Genomic DNA, 16675 nt, shown 5'->3' with positions numbered 1-16675 from the left:
TGTGCCTTGTACTGTGCGCATGGGAAGGAATAAACATGGGTTGGCTACACACTGCACATATTGAAAGGCAGAATGTGGTATATACTATACCTGTCAACTGTCCCGATTTGACCAGGACACCCAGGAATTACAGAAGCCATCCTGGAATCTGAATGGATCCTGGAATGCCCCGTTTTTGGTAACACAGGAGTTTTGTGCTGTATTTTCCTAACTGTTTTCATGGATCATGCCACCACTGCTCAGGGGACAAAATCGGGGGTGGTGTTCTAGCCTCATGGAGGAACAGAAGCCTGAATGTGCATAAAAGGTGTCCCCTGTTATGTCACACGACACCCCACTGGTGTGAAGGAAATTTAGTGCGACATGGAAGTATATCGATCAAAAAGTCACAATTCTATGACACAAGAGGTAACAGAGCAAAAGGAACATTTAAGTCTTCAACAGGAAAGCCAATACAATAGACCCCATGTCTGAATACACCCTAGGCCTCTACTGCAACCACACCATATTTCCCACACCTTTCCTCACTTATGATATGACCAGTGCTTTTTTCCCTGGGGGTACGCAGGGGTACGCATACCCATAAACATTTTGTGAATCTATGGGAGAAAAAACTATTTTATTTTATTTTTTAAAAAATTAGTTTCTTCTCTAGCACGGCGAATCGTCAGTTGCATTGCTACTCCCGATGGCGGCCTCATTTCCTGTCACACTGTTTCCTGAGTCTCAGACGGAAGCAAGCATTTAATGTGTGAAGCAGTGTGGAATGTGGATGTGTGTTGTTTTAATGATGAAAGTTTGGCCTCGTGTGAGCCAGTGTGGTGTAGTGGTTAAGAGCGGTAGCCTCGTAATCTGGGGAACCGGGTTCGCATCTCCGCTCCTCCACATGCAGCTGCTGGGTGACCTTGGGCCAGTCACACTTCTTTGAAGTCTCTCAGCCCCACTCACCTCACAGAGTGTTTGTTGTGGGGGAGGAAGGGAAAGGAGAATGTTAGCCGCTTTGAGACTCCTTAAAGGGAGTGAAAGGCGGGATATCAAATCCAAACTCTTCTTCTTCTTCTTCTCCTCATTGAGAGGCAGTATTTCAATATGAGTAATGCATGTTTTTTGTACCTTTTTCTATTTACTGTATTTATTTTTCCCAATTTGAACTATAAAATGGTGGTCAAAATGAGAGTACCCCTAAACATTTTTTTAGGAGGAAAAAAGCACTGGATATGACAACAATTAAAAATCTGCTTTGTCGTCCACAAAGACCTTCCAGTGACTAGTTTTGTTTTGTTTGTTTTTCTTTGGTATGTCTAGTGTTGTTGCATTATTATACACTAGTACTGCTGTTCTTTCTACATTTTAACAATAAAAGGTATTAATCAAAACAAGCAAACAAACAGAACATACGAGTTCTAATTAGAAAGGAAAAAATCCCTACCTCCATCTTTCTCTATTGTAGTACGAAACCAAGTATAACATGAGTTTGAGTAGGTTGTGCATAATTTTGCTCCAATAATTATTTTGCCATTGTGTAAACAAACTCTGCATTTTGGTACTACAATCCACAAAGCCATTTTACTCTATGACCACCATTTTGACTCAGTACATAAAAATGTATCATTTTGCTTCTAATCAAAGAATCCAGCAATTCTTAATAACTACCCTGAACAAGGGAGCAGTAGAGATCCAGCATTATTTCCCCTATGGAATGCAATGATCTGCAGATGAAAGATCCCAAATACCACACACCTGTGGATACAGGTGTAACATGAACATTAACATAAAGCATGATTAGGGACACATGCAGGCTTAATAACAGAGCACTACCCATGTGTCAACAATTTCTGATTTTACTTTAATGGTCAAAAATAAATTGACCACTAGGAAGGTGACCAGGCTATAGATACTGCCAAAGTGTTTCTCAAATTTGGGCTTACAGCTTTTGTTGGACTACAACTCCCATCATCCCTGACCACTCATCCTGTTAGCTGGGGTTGATGGGAGTTGTAGTCCAACAACAGCTAGAGACCCAACACTAAATCACCGTTTAGTGCAGCATGAATGAGCCAGGATGGGCTTCAGGCATGCATTCCCTTCCCTAATATAATTAGGAGGAGGCAACTAGAAGCATCTGCTTCTGGATTTAAACTAACCAACAAGGATAAACTGAAATTAATGGAAGCAAGCCATGGTGATAAGTTCATGGTTTCCAATCCTGTATTCAACTGCACATCACTTTGAATTCCACTTTGGTAGACTTAATTGGTAGAATTAATGAACGAGATTAATGGATGTGGTAAGTCAATCATGAAGCATCAGATCATTTCTGAAATTGAGGTACTTCTGACCTGGAAGCTTCCATTTCTCAATCTCAGATACGAGTAACATCACTGTGGTTATTCAGTGGTGATAAAATACTCTGCACATGGCCAGAGCCACTCTCTCCTATATTCACAACAGGCTTTAAGGAAGCACTCTAAGCAAGGCATGGCTTTGCGACTGAGGGCCCCAAAGGATGGCTTATGGTCAGACAGAAGTTTTTTTAGATGTGCAGAGACACAAACATGACCGCACTGAAGTAACACCTTAATGTTCTGGAGCATTGCTGAGATGTATTTCATTCTTGTATGCTTCCATCTCATGAATTTATCAACACCTCATCAACAATTTAGTGCACTGCTAATGATCCTTAAGACCAACTGATTTTCACACTTAATGGTGCCCGTCCAGATTGAGGACATAACGGTGTACCTAATTGTAACAGCAACCTATGTGGCAAATATAGCCAGGAACTGCTTTTTACTGAGACACCATTGTCCAAAACAAAACATCTCACCAGAATGTCTGCCGCTCTGGTATGTTCGTAGTGCCTATTGCCAATATTTAAAGCAGAGACTCTGTTGTTTTCCATCGCACCTGGCTGACTCCTTCCTAACGTTATGCAAACATTACCCAAGGCTTGTGCAAAATAAATGACAGCGCAGAGAAATGTGTCAGCCATTATGTGATCGGGAGCATCCCACCTACAGCTGCAAATGTTGCTGCTAATTAATCTGTCGTGGCATTACACGGAAAAAGGGATTTGGGCCAAAGCAGCACAGAACACGTAATCCATATGCCTTTTACTCAGTGTCACGATTATCTGAAGGTCCCTGAGAGCTACAGCCGGGTGGGATCTCATTTTAGCATCCTTGTTTTGACATCGTTTCCTTGGCACAACACTCAATTAATAATGCTTTACTGTAGCATCATTAGGGGGGCTGGAGACCGTGACAGCATCCGACTTCCTGGGAGGATTGGGTTTTCCACAGCACTCAGATGCCACATTTCAGATTATGGTGTTGTTGTTTTTTAAATTGTCTACTCTGATAATCACTCAGGTCTTAGAAAATGACAGCTACAAGATGCAAAAAACCAACCACCACCCCTCCTGCTTTTTACCAGAAATAGAAAACATCCAGTTTCCACATAGATGAAAAGTACACGTTATTTCATGAGCAAAAAATAAACACTGCCAAGCTTCCGATATAATGCAGAGATGAAGAACACCACAATTTATCCACTTCTCTCTATCAAAACCACTTCTGCCTAATGTAAACCGTGCCAACACTTCAGTAGCTAAAACCCTGGCGTTAACTGAATTACCTGTGTGACTCGATGAGGAATGTTAAGCAGCCAGGGATTGGCAAAATGATAATGAACATATTTTGTTCCCCCATATGGAGCACGCTTAACACACCTTCTGAATTTAAGTGGTCTGCAACAACGCTTCAGGTACCACTAATTTCCATTGCAGAGCCCCCCCCCCCTTTGCCAGGAAGGCTGTTAGCAGAAAACTGCTACAATGCTAATTTCAATTATGTAAAGGAAAAAGGAATGTTTACCCAGATTACTTGCAGTGTAATGGTGTCATGATTAAATGGCTATTACATTGTAGTCAAAGGTTCTCCAAGCCTATTCCTAGGCTCTTAAAACATATTTTTACAACAAACATGGTCAAAAAGCCCAGACTGCTATGTTTAGCTGATTTGCCACAATATTATTCCAATGGGACCTTCCCCATGCATGGAAACATGCCTACATGCCTATGAAGGTAAAAGCACAAATCCTGTCACTAATGCTGAATCCTATCCACCAACAGAACAAGCAAGCAGCCAAAACAAGCAGCAGCCTCTACCTTCCTAACCTACCAAAGGAGGGGGAAAATTGATTTCAATGTTTCAGCTGGCAAATGTACATTTCCCCTCATTTTAGACATTGCTACAGATATGTAAACCTTTAGAAATAGTTTCCTTTCCTTCCAGTTACCTATACTGCACACCTGATATATATAGAGAGAGAGAGAGGGAAAGAGAGAGGGTTTCATTCATTAAGTTGTCAATGGTGAAAAAATTCATAGCAGGATTCATTCTATGCTCTAACACTTCTTCCTTTACCCAGCCGTGTCAATAAAGCTACCAACACACACACACAATTTGAGTCAAGTAGAAAAGACGGCTATCAAAGGATGCTCTCATACCCTGGACCATATGACAAAACAGGTAAGTGCATCCCATGCACAAAATATCAGCTTGCTATTTGGACTTAGTGTGGTGTTGTTTTTACTTTTTCTTTCCTTCTTTGCCACACTGACATTTGGGGTTTTTTCATTCCCACCAGGCCTATCCAGACTTCTTCTTCTTAATTTATTTTTTAATGCAAGCACCTATTTGAAAAAGAAGCATAGGATGAACCAGTTGGTCACCTCTCCCACCCTAGTCACCACCACCAAATCCCTGGGGTCGAAACCTTCAGGATAAGATTTATGTTGGCTTTGATGCAACTTAATAAAGCCCTCCAGATGGAAGACTTGGGCACAGGTGGCGTGAGCCACAAGCGGGAGACAGCAGCACTGGCAGACCTACGAGAATGCTCTTGAATAGACAGGGCTCCCAGTGGGTATGCAACTCCTTGCCCTCTCACATGTGGGAAAGAAGGAGAAAAATCAAGCTTGCTCACTGCAGCATTCGTTTTTGCACCAACTATTACATCAGGTAGCTTTTGAAAAATAGTGAGAGTGTGGTTGGTTGCAGAGCTTTTCCTCCCTATAGCAGTTCTTGGCCCAGCCAGTAGGGGGTGGTATTGCAGTGTGCCCCCCCCCCACCTCCCCTTGCAACAGCACCTTGGCTTAGAGCAACAACAGCAGAAGATGGTGGAGAGGGTTTCCGACCTGATGTGGCACAAAATGGAAAGGGCTGGGGGTATTCGACAGAAAAGCAACTGAGAAGGGAAAGCCCTGCACCTCTCCAAACGAGGCTTGGGGGGGAAAGGAGACAGCACTGGTGCGTGAGGTGAGAAATTGCCAAGGAGCACAGAGCAGCTGCTGTTGCGAGGCGATTTCCTGAGGGGGCTTTGGACGCTTCTGCCAAATAAAGAGGAAGGGAAAGCAAGAGCAAGCGAGGGCTGGGAATTTATCTTCCTACCTCCTCCACCATGCAAAAGTTATTAGAACTGAGAATTCCGAGAGGCTCTGAAGACAAGCATTCCAAACCGAGGACATGGCAACTCTGCAAGGTTGGCCAGCGAGGCAATGGATCAGTGTGTGAGATCAGCCTGAGATGACACCACTCTGGAGGAGGGCTGCCAGGGCAAGGCAAGAGCCAAGCATAGCTGATCAGATTATAAGGGGGGGGGTGGAGGAGTGGAGGAAAACCAAATAAGATGGAAGTTGAAAGGCTCGCAGTTTCCAGAGCACAGCGGGTGGCTAACTTCAAAAAAATGGGGGCTGCCAAATTCTAGCCCTGCCAAACAGCAAGGAGAAGCAGAGGTCTGGTTCAAGCCAACAAGCCTGAGACAGCGGGGAGGGCTATGTTTTCACTGGCTTGGCAGAAGAGGGCCTCCCCCAGGGGCTTTCATGCTTGCTCCAGTGGCTGCTTCACCTCTGCTTTCAAGCCGGAGGGCAAAGGCATCTGCCTTCAGGGAAGGGAATCGGCAGCCAAGGTCCCCCTCAGGGGAGCGGGGGGGGGGGGTTTGAAGTGCCCCAAACACCAGATCCGAGGGTCCCATCCTCCTCCCCTATTGCTCTCTCTGGCTGGGGCGTTAATTATTCCAGCGCGAGTGACGTGACCAATTAAAGGAGGCGGCCAAGGCTTCTGAAGTAGAAAGAGCATGTCTTCTACCAAGAATAAATTGCTGTAATCCTAAACGCCAGGCGCCAGGCCGTGGCTGGTCATTAATTGGGCAGGAAGGATCTTTTTGACAACTGGAATTACCTGCAAAAACAGAACAGAACAAAACAAAAAACAGAGGAGGGGAGAATGACGGAAGGCCGTGGAGCACAGTGTTAGATGCCCAGCCAAAAGGAGGCGAGGTGTCAGGAACCTCGTAGGAAGAATTTGGGCTGCGGAGGGGGGGGGGGGAGAGAGAGAGGTGTACAGCATCTCCAATCAGAAACCAATGCTATGGAAACCCTGAAATGTCCCAGAAAACAGAGCTGCCCTCCCACAGCAAGAAGTTGAGCAACTTTCAAAAGCCACAACGCATTCAAGATTAATGAAGCAGAGCAGCGCATTTATTTCAGCCAACACACAAGCCTAGTAGATAAGAGGGATTGGGGGGTGGGAGCTCAAACACCACTGCGTTTCTTTATTACAACCTATGCACAGAGACCCAAATAAAACAACAGGGACAGACGCTCTTGGGGGGGGGGGTGCGCGATTCCGCACACTTTTAAAATCAAGGCAACGCTGTTAATTTCAAAACCTATACTGCTTTGCACGTAATTGGGAGGGGAGGGGAAAGAGAGAACCCGCTCGTTCTGTTTTGCTGCGTACCTGAAATGCAGATGATGAAATTGGCTTGCAGAAGAAAGAGCACCTCCCAAACAATTTCCATCCTCCGATTCTCATGCCAAGTGCATCCCTCGGCGAAGAAAAACAAGGATCAATATCGCAGTTTGGACGGACCCAGAAAACCCCCTTTCGGACTCGCAGCCTGTATTCCCCAGATGTGCTGACACATGTCCGAGCTCTCCCTCCACACAGCTCAAGCGAGATCCCTTCTCTTCCTTCGCCCTCCAGCAAAGACCAAGGAGCCAACCGCCGGCACCAGCTTCTTCTTCTTCTTCTTCTCCTTCCTCCAGGAGAGCGAGAAAAATCCACCAGACCTCCCAACAAGGCATAGACGGGGGGAAAAGCCCGACCGCTGCTCCCCGCTCCGGAAAGTCTCTCTCAATTCCAGGGGACCCGAACTGCCAAGTTGTCCCCGAACTGTGCACGCCTTACTGGGGCATCACCAGGGCAATCACACCATCCCGGCGCCTTCCTCTCCAGCTCTCTCACTACAAAATGATCACATGGAGATTAATATACACATTGCAACGGATTTTAAGCTTTTTGCATGGTTATTTCACCTACATCTAAACCAAGGAGAGAGGGCGAGGGAGAGAGGGAGGGAGGACAAAATACCAAGCGCAGGTTTCCTTGCCAAAAGAAAAAAACCCAAAAAACCCCACAGCTCAAGCTCCCGTTAATTCTCCAGCAAAGCAAGGGAGATTTTCCGCAATGCAACTGCAGGGGTCGTTCTTCCCTCGCCTACAGATATTTCTCCCTCCCTTCTCTCCATTTCTCCCCCTTCCTTTCTTGCAAAGCTATTGGGGAGAATTCATAGTGGAAAGCAAGCAAATAAATAAATAAATAACTGCGGAGCCAAGCCTCTCTTCTCTTCCTCTCCCCCCCCCCGCAAACACACACACACACATTCATTCCCAGTCTTTACTTGGCACTTTTAACCACTTGATTAGTTTATTGGGGTTAATGAAATCAGCAAAGCGTCCAAAAATTAAAACGGGTGAGGGGGGGGAGGAATGGCTGTTTTTCTTATATTTAATTTAAACATCAACTGTACACACAAGAGAGGCTCCCCGCTTCTTTAACCGGCTTAAGTGCACACTGGTTTCCCTCCTCCCGGACCCAAGCCCCCTGTTTACAAGAGCGAACCTCGATAACCCAGAAAAATATGCAACGCCCTTTCTCTCTCTCTCCCCCCCCCCCTTCCGAAATCTGCATGCAGATAAATAAATAAATAAAGCGATTACCCATTGCGCGAAAACCGAAGAGAAACTGCTAAGAGAGTTCGCAAAAGTAGCAGTTGCCTGAGCGGACCCCCGCGGTAACACAGCGCAGCCCCAATGCGTGTCTTACTCGGGAGTAAGCCCCATCGAGTTCAGTGTGGGACTCAACACTCCAAGGTAAGGGAGTACAAAGCTTGCAGCCCTTTAAGGCTTAAACGCACTTACCTCGGAGTAAGTCCCACTGAACTCAACGGGGCTTGCTCCTGAGTAGACCTGTGTCGCGTTACGCCGCCATTCATTTAATATCTCCGCGGCGCGCGGTTGCATACTTACCCCTCCCCAAAGCTCCTGTTTCCCCTTCACCTCATATGGGACGCGGGCATCATTCCTCTTTCAGTTTTTCTGCAGTGTCCCCACCACACATACGAAAAATAGCGAGGACCCAGCGGCTGCCAGACAGCCCCTTCGCTTTGGGTACAAAAATAAAATGAAACCACACTTTCACGGCGATTTTCTCATGGGGATTCTCGCTGCCTTTCCCCTCCGAGTCCAGGGAACCGCGCGCTCCGGTCTCCAAAGCGCCCGAGCCAGCCTCCGACGCTCCGCCAGCTCAATGCGCAGCCAAGGCAGGGACCGAGGCGCAAGGCAGAGGCGCGCGGGGACGCGAGCGCTCCGCTACGGGAGGCGGCGCGTGTGGCTCAAAAACCAAGCGGCAGCAGCAGCGGCAGCGGCAGCGGCTGCAGCGGCCATCCCAGGTAGCCTTGGCTCTTGACTGCAGCCCAAGCTGCAATCCCGGCTTTCTGGGGACCTGGGATTGAGGGCGAGCCGGGGAAAGCGCAGCGGAGGAGCAAGCAATCCCTAGCTGTAAAAGAAGGAGGCGGCTCGTTCCGTGCGCAAAGCTTCCAGGCGTTGTTCTCGGGGCACGCTTTCTTTCTCAGTTCTTTGGGCCATTGCAGGTTTGTTTGTTTTTTGTTTTGTTTTTACACACTACATTAAAGCGGAGGCAGGTTTATGGTGGAGGGGCGTCAGAGCCCCAGGAGGAAGTTGGAGGGGACCAGAAAAGCAGGGCAAATATCAAAGCGCACAGACGGCCCCAGGAGGTTTAAGGGAGCATCCAGGCGATGCTCTCCCTCTCCTGGGTAGGTAACCGGAAGTCGCGGAAGTGCTGCTGGCTACCTCGAAAAGTAGGGTTGGGTGTGTGGAAGACCACCAGCGCTCAAAGGCTGCCTGCGTTTAATTCAAATGCTTAAGGGGGAGGGGAGGGGAACGGAACGCCCAGTTCCAGGTAACAGTTATGCGCACGGATGCTTGGCACGTAGCCGCTCAGGAGCGAGCTTCACTGAGTTGCATCATCAGGTAAAACACTAGGTAAGTCTGCATAAGTCTGCAGCCTTACAGCGCAATCCTGAGCATGTTTACTTGGGAACGAGCCCCTCAATGGGACTTAAAGGTAAAGGTAAAGGAACTCCTGACCATTAGGTCCAGTCGTGGCCGACTCTAGGGTTGCGGCACTCATCTCACTTTATTGGCCAAGGGAGCCGGCGTACAGCTGCTGGGTCATGTGGCCAGCATGACTAAGCCGCTTCTGGCGAACCAAAGCAGCGCACGGAAATGCCGTTTACCTTCCTGCCGGAGCGGTACCTATTTATCTACTTGCACTTTGACATGCTTTCAAACTGCTAGGTTGGCAGGAGCAGGGACCGAGCAACGGGAGCTCACCCCGTCATGGGGATTCGAACCGCGACCTTGTGATCGGCAAGCCCTAGGTTCTGTGGTTTAACCCACAGTGCCACTTGCCCCTGGGTATATTTACAGGTGCTGGTGGCACCCATAGCTACAGGGAGGGGGTGGGGCTAGCCAGGTTTTTTTTGCCCTGGGCGCCCCTCCAGAAGGGTGCCACTGAGGCTCCCAGCAAATGCATGTTTATGTGTGCCAAATTGGGTCTTTGACCCAGGTGAAATAAAGCCTAGTTTCGCCCCTGCCTTAGGCATACCCCAATGGATGTGCAGATGCCAAAGGCAATTAAAACTGCTAGCACATTTGCAAAGCTAAGCTAAGCGGGGTCCAATTAGATAGGGGAGTTTAGGTTGAAATTACTGAATGGAAGGGGGTTGGACCATGGGCGTACAGCTGCCCCCCTTAAGTAAATAAATAAGAATACTTAAAGTAGAAATAATCAGAATATTTGAAATTGAAATGCTCGCTGAGGTAATTTGGATGATGACTCATTTATCGCGTGGAAGGTATTCCCCGATGTTAATTTTTTATTTAACTTCCGAGTTTTCAAACGACTGAAGAATTTGACAGATTTTTCTGAGCTTTTGGGTTGAAAGAAATTTAAAACAACTGTTGTTGAGGCATTTCATTCCCGATCTGCTAGACAGAGCCAGACAGAGAGGATGGTGTCAGGAGGGTGTCATCCCCCCCCCCCCGAATAAATCTTGCCTATGCCCACCCCCACTTTGGGGTATCTTTCAACCCTAAAACTCTATGATTCTATGACTAATACCCTGAGTCCAGACTTGTGTCTTTAAACACACCTTTGCCGGCTGCAGGGCCAGTATGCCATTTAAAGAGGGGAAATTGCAAGACGTATTCTGTCTTAACAATTGGGTTTTGGATTTCTTTGTTACACCAGGGATAAGGGTTGAATTTTGGAAAGTGCCTGGAATGTCCTTATCCTTAAACCAGATGCACCAGTGATTGTGTGAAATCTGTGTGTTCCACTAGGTTGTCTCCTGCCCTTTCAGAAATAACTTCCCTTGTGAGGTTTCCGAAATGACTTTCATTCATTTTCAGCCATCGGGGAACTTCTGTGACAGAGGTCTCCTAGTTAAAGATAGGGGCCTTAAACACAGTACGTGATGATGTGCATTCAGTGCTGGGTGCAGGATGGTGCCATTTGGGGGGGCTGTGCACAGGATGTCATCCGGGAATGGTTTTAATCCCATTTGTGCCAAGAGTGCACTTCTCAAGTGGTTGCTGGGTTCATTTATTTTTATTATTATTATTATTATTATTATTATTATTATTTATTGTTATTACTACTACTACTACTATACTACTACTATTCTGCACCTTTTTCCCTGACAGGTGCTCAAGGTAGCTTACAAATAAAAGGTAAAAGGTAAAGGAACGTCTGTATGTTCCGTGCTGTGGTCTAAGCCACTGAGCCTCTTGGGCTTACTGATCAGAAGGTTGGCGGTTTGAATCTCCGCTCCCATTGCTGTGTCCCAGCCCCTGCCAACCTAGCAGTTTGAAAGCATGCCAGTACAAATAGATAAATAGGTACTGCTGTGGCGGAAAGGTAAACAGCATTTCTGTGCACTCTGGCTTCTGTCACGGTGTCCCATTGCACCAGAAGTGGTTTCGTCATGCTGGCCACATAACCGGGAAAGCTGTCTGTAGACAAACGCCAGCTCCCTCGGCCTGAAAGTGAGTTGAGTGCCACAACCCTATAATCACCTTTGTCTGGACTTAACCGTCCAGGGGTCCTTTACCTTTACCTTTTACCTTATAAATAAAAATAAGAACCATTCAAAATCTAGGGGGGGGGGCATAACCCCCTCAATTAATCATTGATAAAATTAAAACTACCGTATTTTTTGCTCTATAAGACTCACGTTTTCCCTCCTAAAAAGTAAGGGAAAATGTGTGTGCGTCTTATGGAGCGAATGCAGGCTGCGCAGCTATCCCAGAAGCCGGAACAGCAAGAGGGATTGCTGCTTTCACTGTGCAGCGATCCCTCTTGCTGTTCTGGCTTCTGAGATTCAGAATATTTTTTTTCTTGTTTTCCTCCTCCAAAAACTAGGTGCGTCTTGTGGTCTGGTGCGTCTTATAGAGTGAAAAATACGACACACACACACACACACACACACACGAAATCTATTGAAACCATACAAGTAATTACAATAAAACAGCACAGCACCAGTACATATGTACCCAGAGAGCAGTTCTCAGGTCACCTATTCATGCAGACCTACTGATGTTGCAGATCTTTGCCACATCCTCTCACCATGTCATGTTTAACTTGCCAGTGAATGAAATAGGCAAAATAGGAAGCAGCACAGTAACTTAGCTGTCTCTCTGTACCGATAACAGACATATTATTTAGCAACACACCAGTTTTCAGCCCCTCTCTTTTGGATGACTGTGAATTTTTTTTTAAAGGACATGGAAACACTAATTGTGGGGAGGGGAATAGAGAACACCTTTGCACATTAGTTTGAAAACATGCACACCTGTCTCTATGAACAGCACAGACAGCAGATGCCTCCTAAGATGATTTGTGCCATGTGCACAATTGCAAACTGCTGTGTACAAAAAAAGCATGCTGAAAAATTCTAACCCCTGTGCAAAGGTCTCATGGCTGTTGACTGCACTGGCTCCAGAAAGCCTCTATGGCTTCTGCATGATTTACCATAGATCAGCTGCCCGTGCAGGAGGATCTCAGTAAAAATTGTAGCAACATCTTCCTACCTTCACATTTTATATGAAGATTATAAAACATCAGCATCAGATCACACCCTTGTCTACTGATTGTCTCTTTTTGGGAGTGCCGCAGGCTCTCTAAATTCCATGGCCTTCTGCAGCTCTTATCCTGCCTCCTTCTCCCCTGTCTTTGGCTGCCCAGTTTCCTCTTCCTGATTCCCTCTTCCACCAACACCAGCATCTGCCTCACAGGTGACATAGGTAAAGGTAAAGGGACCCCTGACCATTAGGTCCAGTCGTGGCCGACTCTGGGGTTGCGGTGCTCATCTCGCTTTATTGGTCGAGGGAGCCAGCATACAGCTTCCGGGTCATGTGGCCAGCATGACTAAGCCGCTTCTGGCGAACCAGAGCAGTGCACGGAAACGCCGTTAACCTTCCCACCGGAGTGGTACCTATTTATCTACTTGCACTTTGACGTGCTTTCGAACTGCTAGTTTGGCAGGAGCAGGGACCAAGCAACGGGAGCTCACCCCGTCACGGGGCTTCGAACCGCCGACCTTCTGATCGGCAAGTCCTAGGCTCTGTGGTTTAACCCACAGCGCCACCCACGTCCCCTTGTGACATGGAAGTCCGCAAATCACTGGATCCTTCCCCCTCCCCACTTGCCTCCACTGCCCACATCCCCCTCTGGGCTCCTTCCCATCCCTGACAACAACTGGGGCAAATGGAGAAACATCTGTGGCTAATTCTTTTTACCTATACCATGCTGATAAACATATGTTTATTATACTCTTACGCCCCAGACAATATTTTACCTGGTTACGCTTGCATAGTCACAATATTTGCTGTGAAGAATTTGTATTTAAAGTAGGTATTTTTTGTGTTTATTTATTTATTGGTTTTCACATATTACTTTACAATACAGATGTACCAAAGCCAACACCATTTCCTCCCCATCCCCCCATACATTTACATTTCTATTTACTCATACATCATATTATTCTTTTCTCCTTCCTCCCCCTTCCCTCCGCCCCCACTTGATTTCCTCCACATTATACAATTTACAATAATCTTTGCATTCTACAACCTTCTCAAATCATCTATATATTCTTATTATTTTACCTTACTAATTTTTCTTCCATCCAGTACTTCACATTTTAATCTAGGCATATTAGCATATCTTTTTGAGCAAAATTTTGCCATATATTCATCAAAACATTTCCACTCCTTTTTAAAAAAATTATTCGACTGATTTCTTATTATAGCAGTTAATTTTGCCAAAATTAAATATTCATTTAGTTTACAAATCCATTCCTCCTTTGTGGGTATAGTTTGTGACTTCCACCTAGCAGCAATCACTGTTCTAGCAGCTGTGCTTGCATATAGAAGAATTCTCCCCCTCTCCCCCATGGTATCTCATCATCTATCAATCCAAGGAGGTATGTCTCTGGTTTCTTTGTTAATGATATTTTCAACATCTTCTTTAGTTCTTCGTGTACTACTATCCAAAATTTCTTAATTTCCTCACACCTCCACCACATATGTATTGTTGTTCCTATTTCTCCACCACATCTCCAACAGAGGTTGGATTTCAATTTGTTTATCTTTGCCAACTTAACTGGTGTTAACATCTTTACAAAATTTTCTTTAATTTAAAGTAGGTATTAACATGATTCCTTCACTGGTCTGAAATACCCTCCCAAATCTCTGAACCATAATATTCAGAGGGGGTTGAGTCCTGGCATCAAACTGGAGGCCTTCGTCCAGACTATCAAGGGCATCCCGGCTGCATCTTTGACTGCCTCAAGGTTGGCAGACACAACAAGGAGGCCTTGGAAGGCCACGAGAGGAGCTTCATCTCCATCTTTCAGGAGACCATCCATTCCCATCAGCCGAGACTTGGGTGATTTGGACTGTCTGAGTAATCTTGTGGGCAAGCTGCCGAAGAACCATCCTCTCCATAATGGTGGACTGTTGAGTTTAGATCCTGTTCAAGACAAATCACCAGTCTACAGTCAACTGCTTCAGGCCTATAAATGGTCAAATAAGGTCTGCAAGGAAAAAAATGTGGGTCCACGAAGATGCACTAGAGGCTCTGAGAAGAAAACGCTGGTTGTTGGTTTGTCTGCAGGCGAGGAGTCCGAAATATGGTTGTGTTGTGCCATGTTCAGTATCTAAGACAGAGGTGCTGTGAACGATCAGTTGCCAAGTGCAGGAATTAATAAGCTGCTTGTTGTAGATGAGATTCCATTCCCTTGAAGATCAGTCTTGTGGTCTGGGGGTACTCCTGGATTTGACCTTGTCAGGTGGCTTCACTGGCATGGAGTGTCTTGTTTACATCTCTTACCTGTGTGCCAGCTGCAATGGTTCCTTAACACAGACAGCCTGTTTCTAACCTCTTTCCAAGCCAGCCTGATTTTTTTGCCCCTTCGGTTTTGCAACATAAGGAAATGCTGACACCTTCTGTCCATTTTAGCCAAGGGCTTCTACACACATACTTTTGTCTAATGCATAGTTGTTTAAATATTCCTCAAGCTGCATATAGATCATTATGTTTTTAGCTTGGAGAGGTGATATACTAATACTTTGTGCAGAGATCCACATATCTAATATTTCCCAGTTTTCAACAGAAGGAAGCAAAGACCTGAGAGTACCCTGAAATGAAGAAGAGCAAGGAAACAGCCATATATAAGAACCAGGCAGAGGGCCTTCTTGGTAGTGGTGCCCGCCCTGTGGAATGCCCTCCCATCAGATGTCAAGTAAATAAACAACTATCTGACTTTTAGAAGACACCTCAAAGCAGCCCTGTTTAGGGAAGTTTTTAATGTTTGATGTTTTATTGTATTTTTAAATATTCTGTTGGAAGCCGCCGAGAGTGGCTGGGAAAACCCAGCCAGATTGGCGGGGTATAAATTATTATTATTATTATTATTATTACTATTCTTTATTAAAGCTTCCACTTCTCCCCCACTCCCATTAGCAGGACAGCAACTTAGAGCAACCATGATGGAAGGGAAATATTTAAATACGCCCCATCTTCATGGTTTAAATATGCGTTCCTATGTACAATTCATGTACATTTATTTAGTATTCCGTATTCAGACTCACAATTCTATGGCTATTGATTCAAGAGTATACTGTGTAGAGTCTTGGCTTTTGGATCTGGTTCTCTACTTGGATCAAGGGGTAGCTAAAGCAATGCCCCAGCAAGCATGGCCAGTGGTCAAGAGTAAGAAAACTGGCAGCAGCTTTAGATTCTTATGAACATGTATCAGTTTTATACCTAATTAACCTGTGGCTTCCCACAAAGCATTCTGAGAATCATAGAACGGGTAAGCTGCTAAGGATTCTCCATTGGAGAACCCAAGGCCCTGCACAAAACTACAGTTCTTAAGGATCTCGGGAGAAAATGGATGGAAGTTAAACCAGTTTGGAGATGCGCTTGAGAGCCTGTGGTACCCTCTGTTTGGTTGTTTGGCTACAGCTCCCATCCTTTGTTGCCATAAGTTCAACAGCATCTCTAAGAGGAAAAGATGGAAATAACGCCTAATAGCTAGAAATCAACAGTTCAAAAATGAAACAGTCGTTTCATAGCTACCAAGATGAGTTTGTTTCAGAATCAAAATGACCAAACCTTAAAGGCCGCATCCAACACTGCCATTCTGCTGATGCAATGGTTCCATGCACACAATTTGTCAGGGACTGAGCAGAGGAGGAATGGTGGAGACTGCCTCCCCAGCCTGACCCTTCCAGAGAAGAAGAAGACAGTTCAGAATTACATCAGGGGTTTGAGGGAGGTCACAGCTCAGAGGAAGATGAGGGGGAAAGTTGGGAAATAATGGGAGAGGAGGAGCAGGCAGAGCTGGAGCAGCTGGCTGACATGTTATCACTAGAAAGCATTCCAGACCCACCATCTCCCAGAACATGGTGAGCCTTAAAAGTAGGAGAGCAAAGAGCTCTAAGACAGAGGGCACATAGCAACACCCATAGAGAAGATCATGAGAATGAGGAATGAGGAAAATGCAGAGAATACTTCACAAAACAGTGCCCTAAAATACATACCTGGACTTGTTTCGATTGATGTCTGCAGGAGACTTTGTGGATATGTAAGTTATAATTAGAAAAAAACCTTAATAATTATTCATAAAGGAAACAGCTTATAAGAAGTAAGTAAGGAGGCCAGATACAGGATAAAGGAAGTCT

The 16675-nt window shown here is 45.7% G+C and overlaps 1 protein-coding gene across 3 annotated transcripts in view; it reads right to left on the bottom strand.

The window, feature by feature from the left end:
• CA10 (carbonic anhydrase 10) overlaps nt 1–8945 on the bottom strand; it is a 359415-nt gene extending 350470 nt beyond the window's left edge. Inside the window, exons 1-2 of one of the 3 annotated variants that reach the window (XM_083427918.1) lie at nt 8405–8945; nt 6804–7309 (exon numbers count right to left, since the gene is read on the bottom strand). In XM_083427918.1, the coding sequence (XP_083284044.1) occupies nt 6804–6864 (61 nt within the window). In that variant the 5' untranslated portion in view covers nt 6865–7309; nt 8405–8945. Of the gene's footprint in view, nt 1–6803; nt 7310–8065; nt 8085–8266; nt 8345–8404 lie in introns of those variants that run through there. The other 2 variants (XM_083427919.1, XM_083427920.1) reach the window with 2 other exon arrangements.
• Between the last annotated feature and the right edge of the window lie 7730 nt (nt 8946–16675).

This window comes from Podarcis tiliguerta, assembly GCF_965153285.1.
Source record: "Podarcis tiliguerta genome assembly, chromosome: 2".
Taxonomy (NCBI): Eukaryota; Metazoa; Chordata; class Lepidosauria; order Squamata; family Lacertidae; genus Podarcis; species Podarcis tiliguerta.
This window is presented reverse-complemented; position numbering and strand designations above follow the sequence as displayed.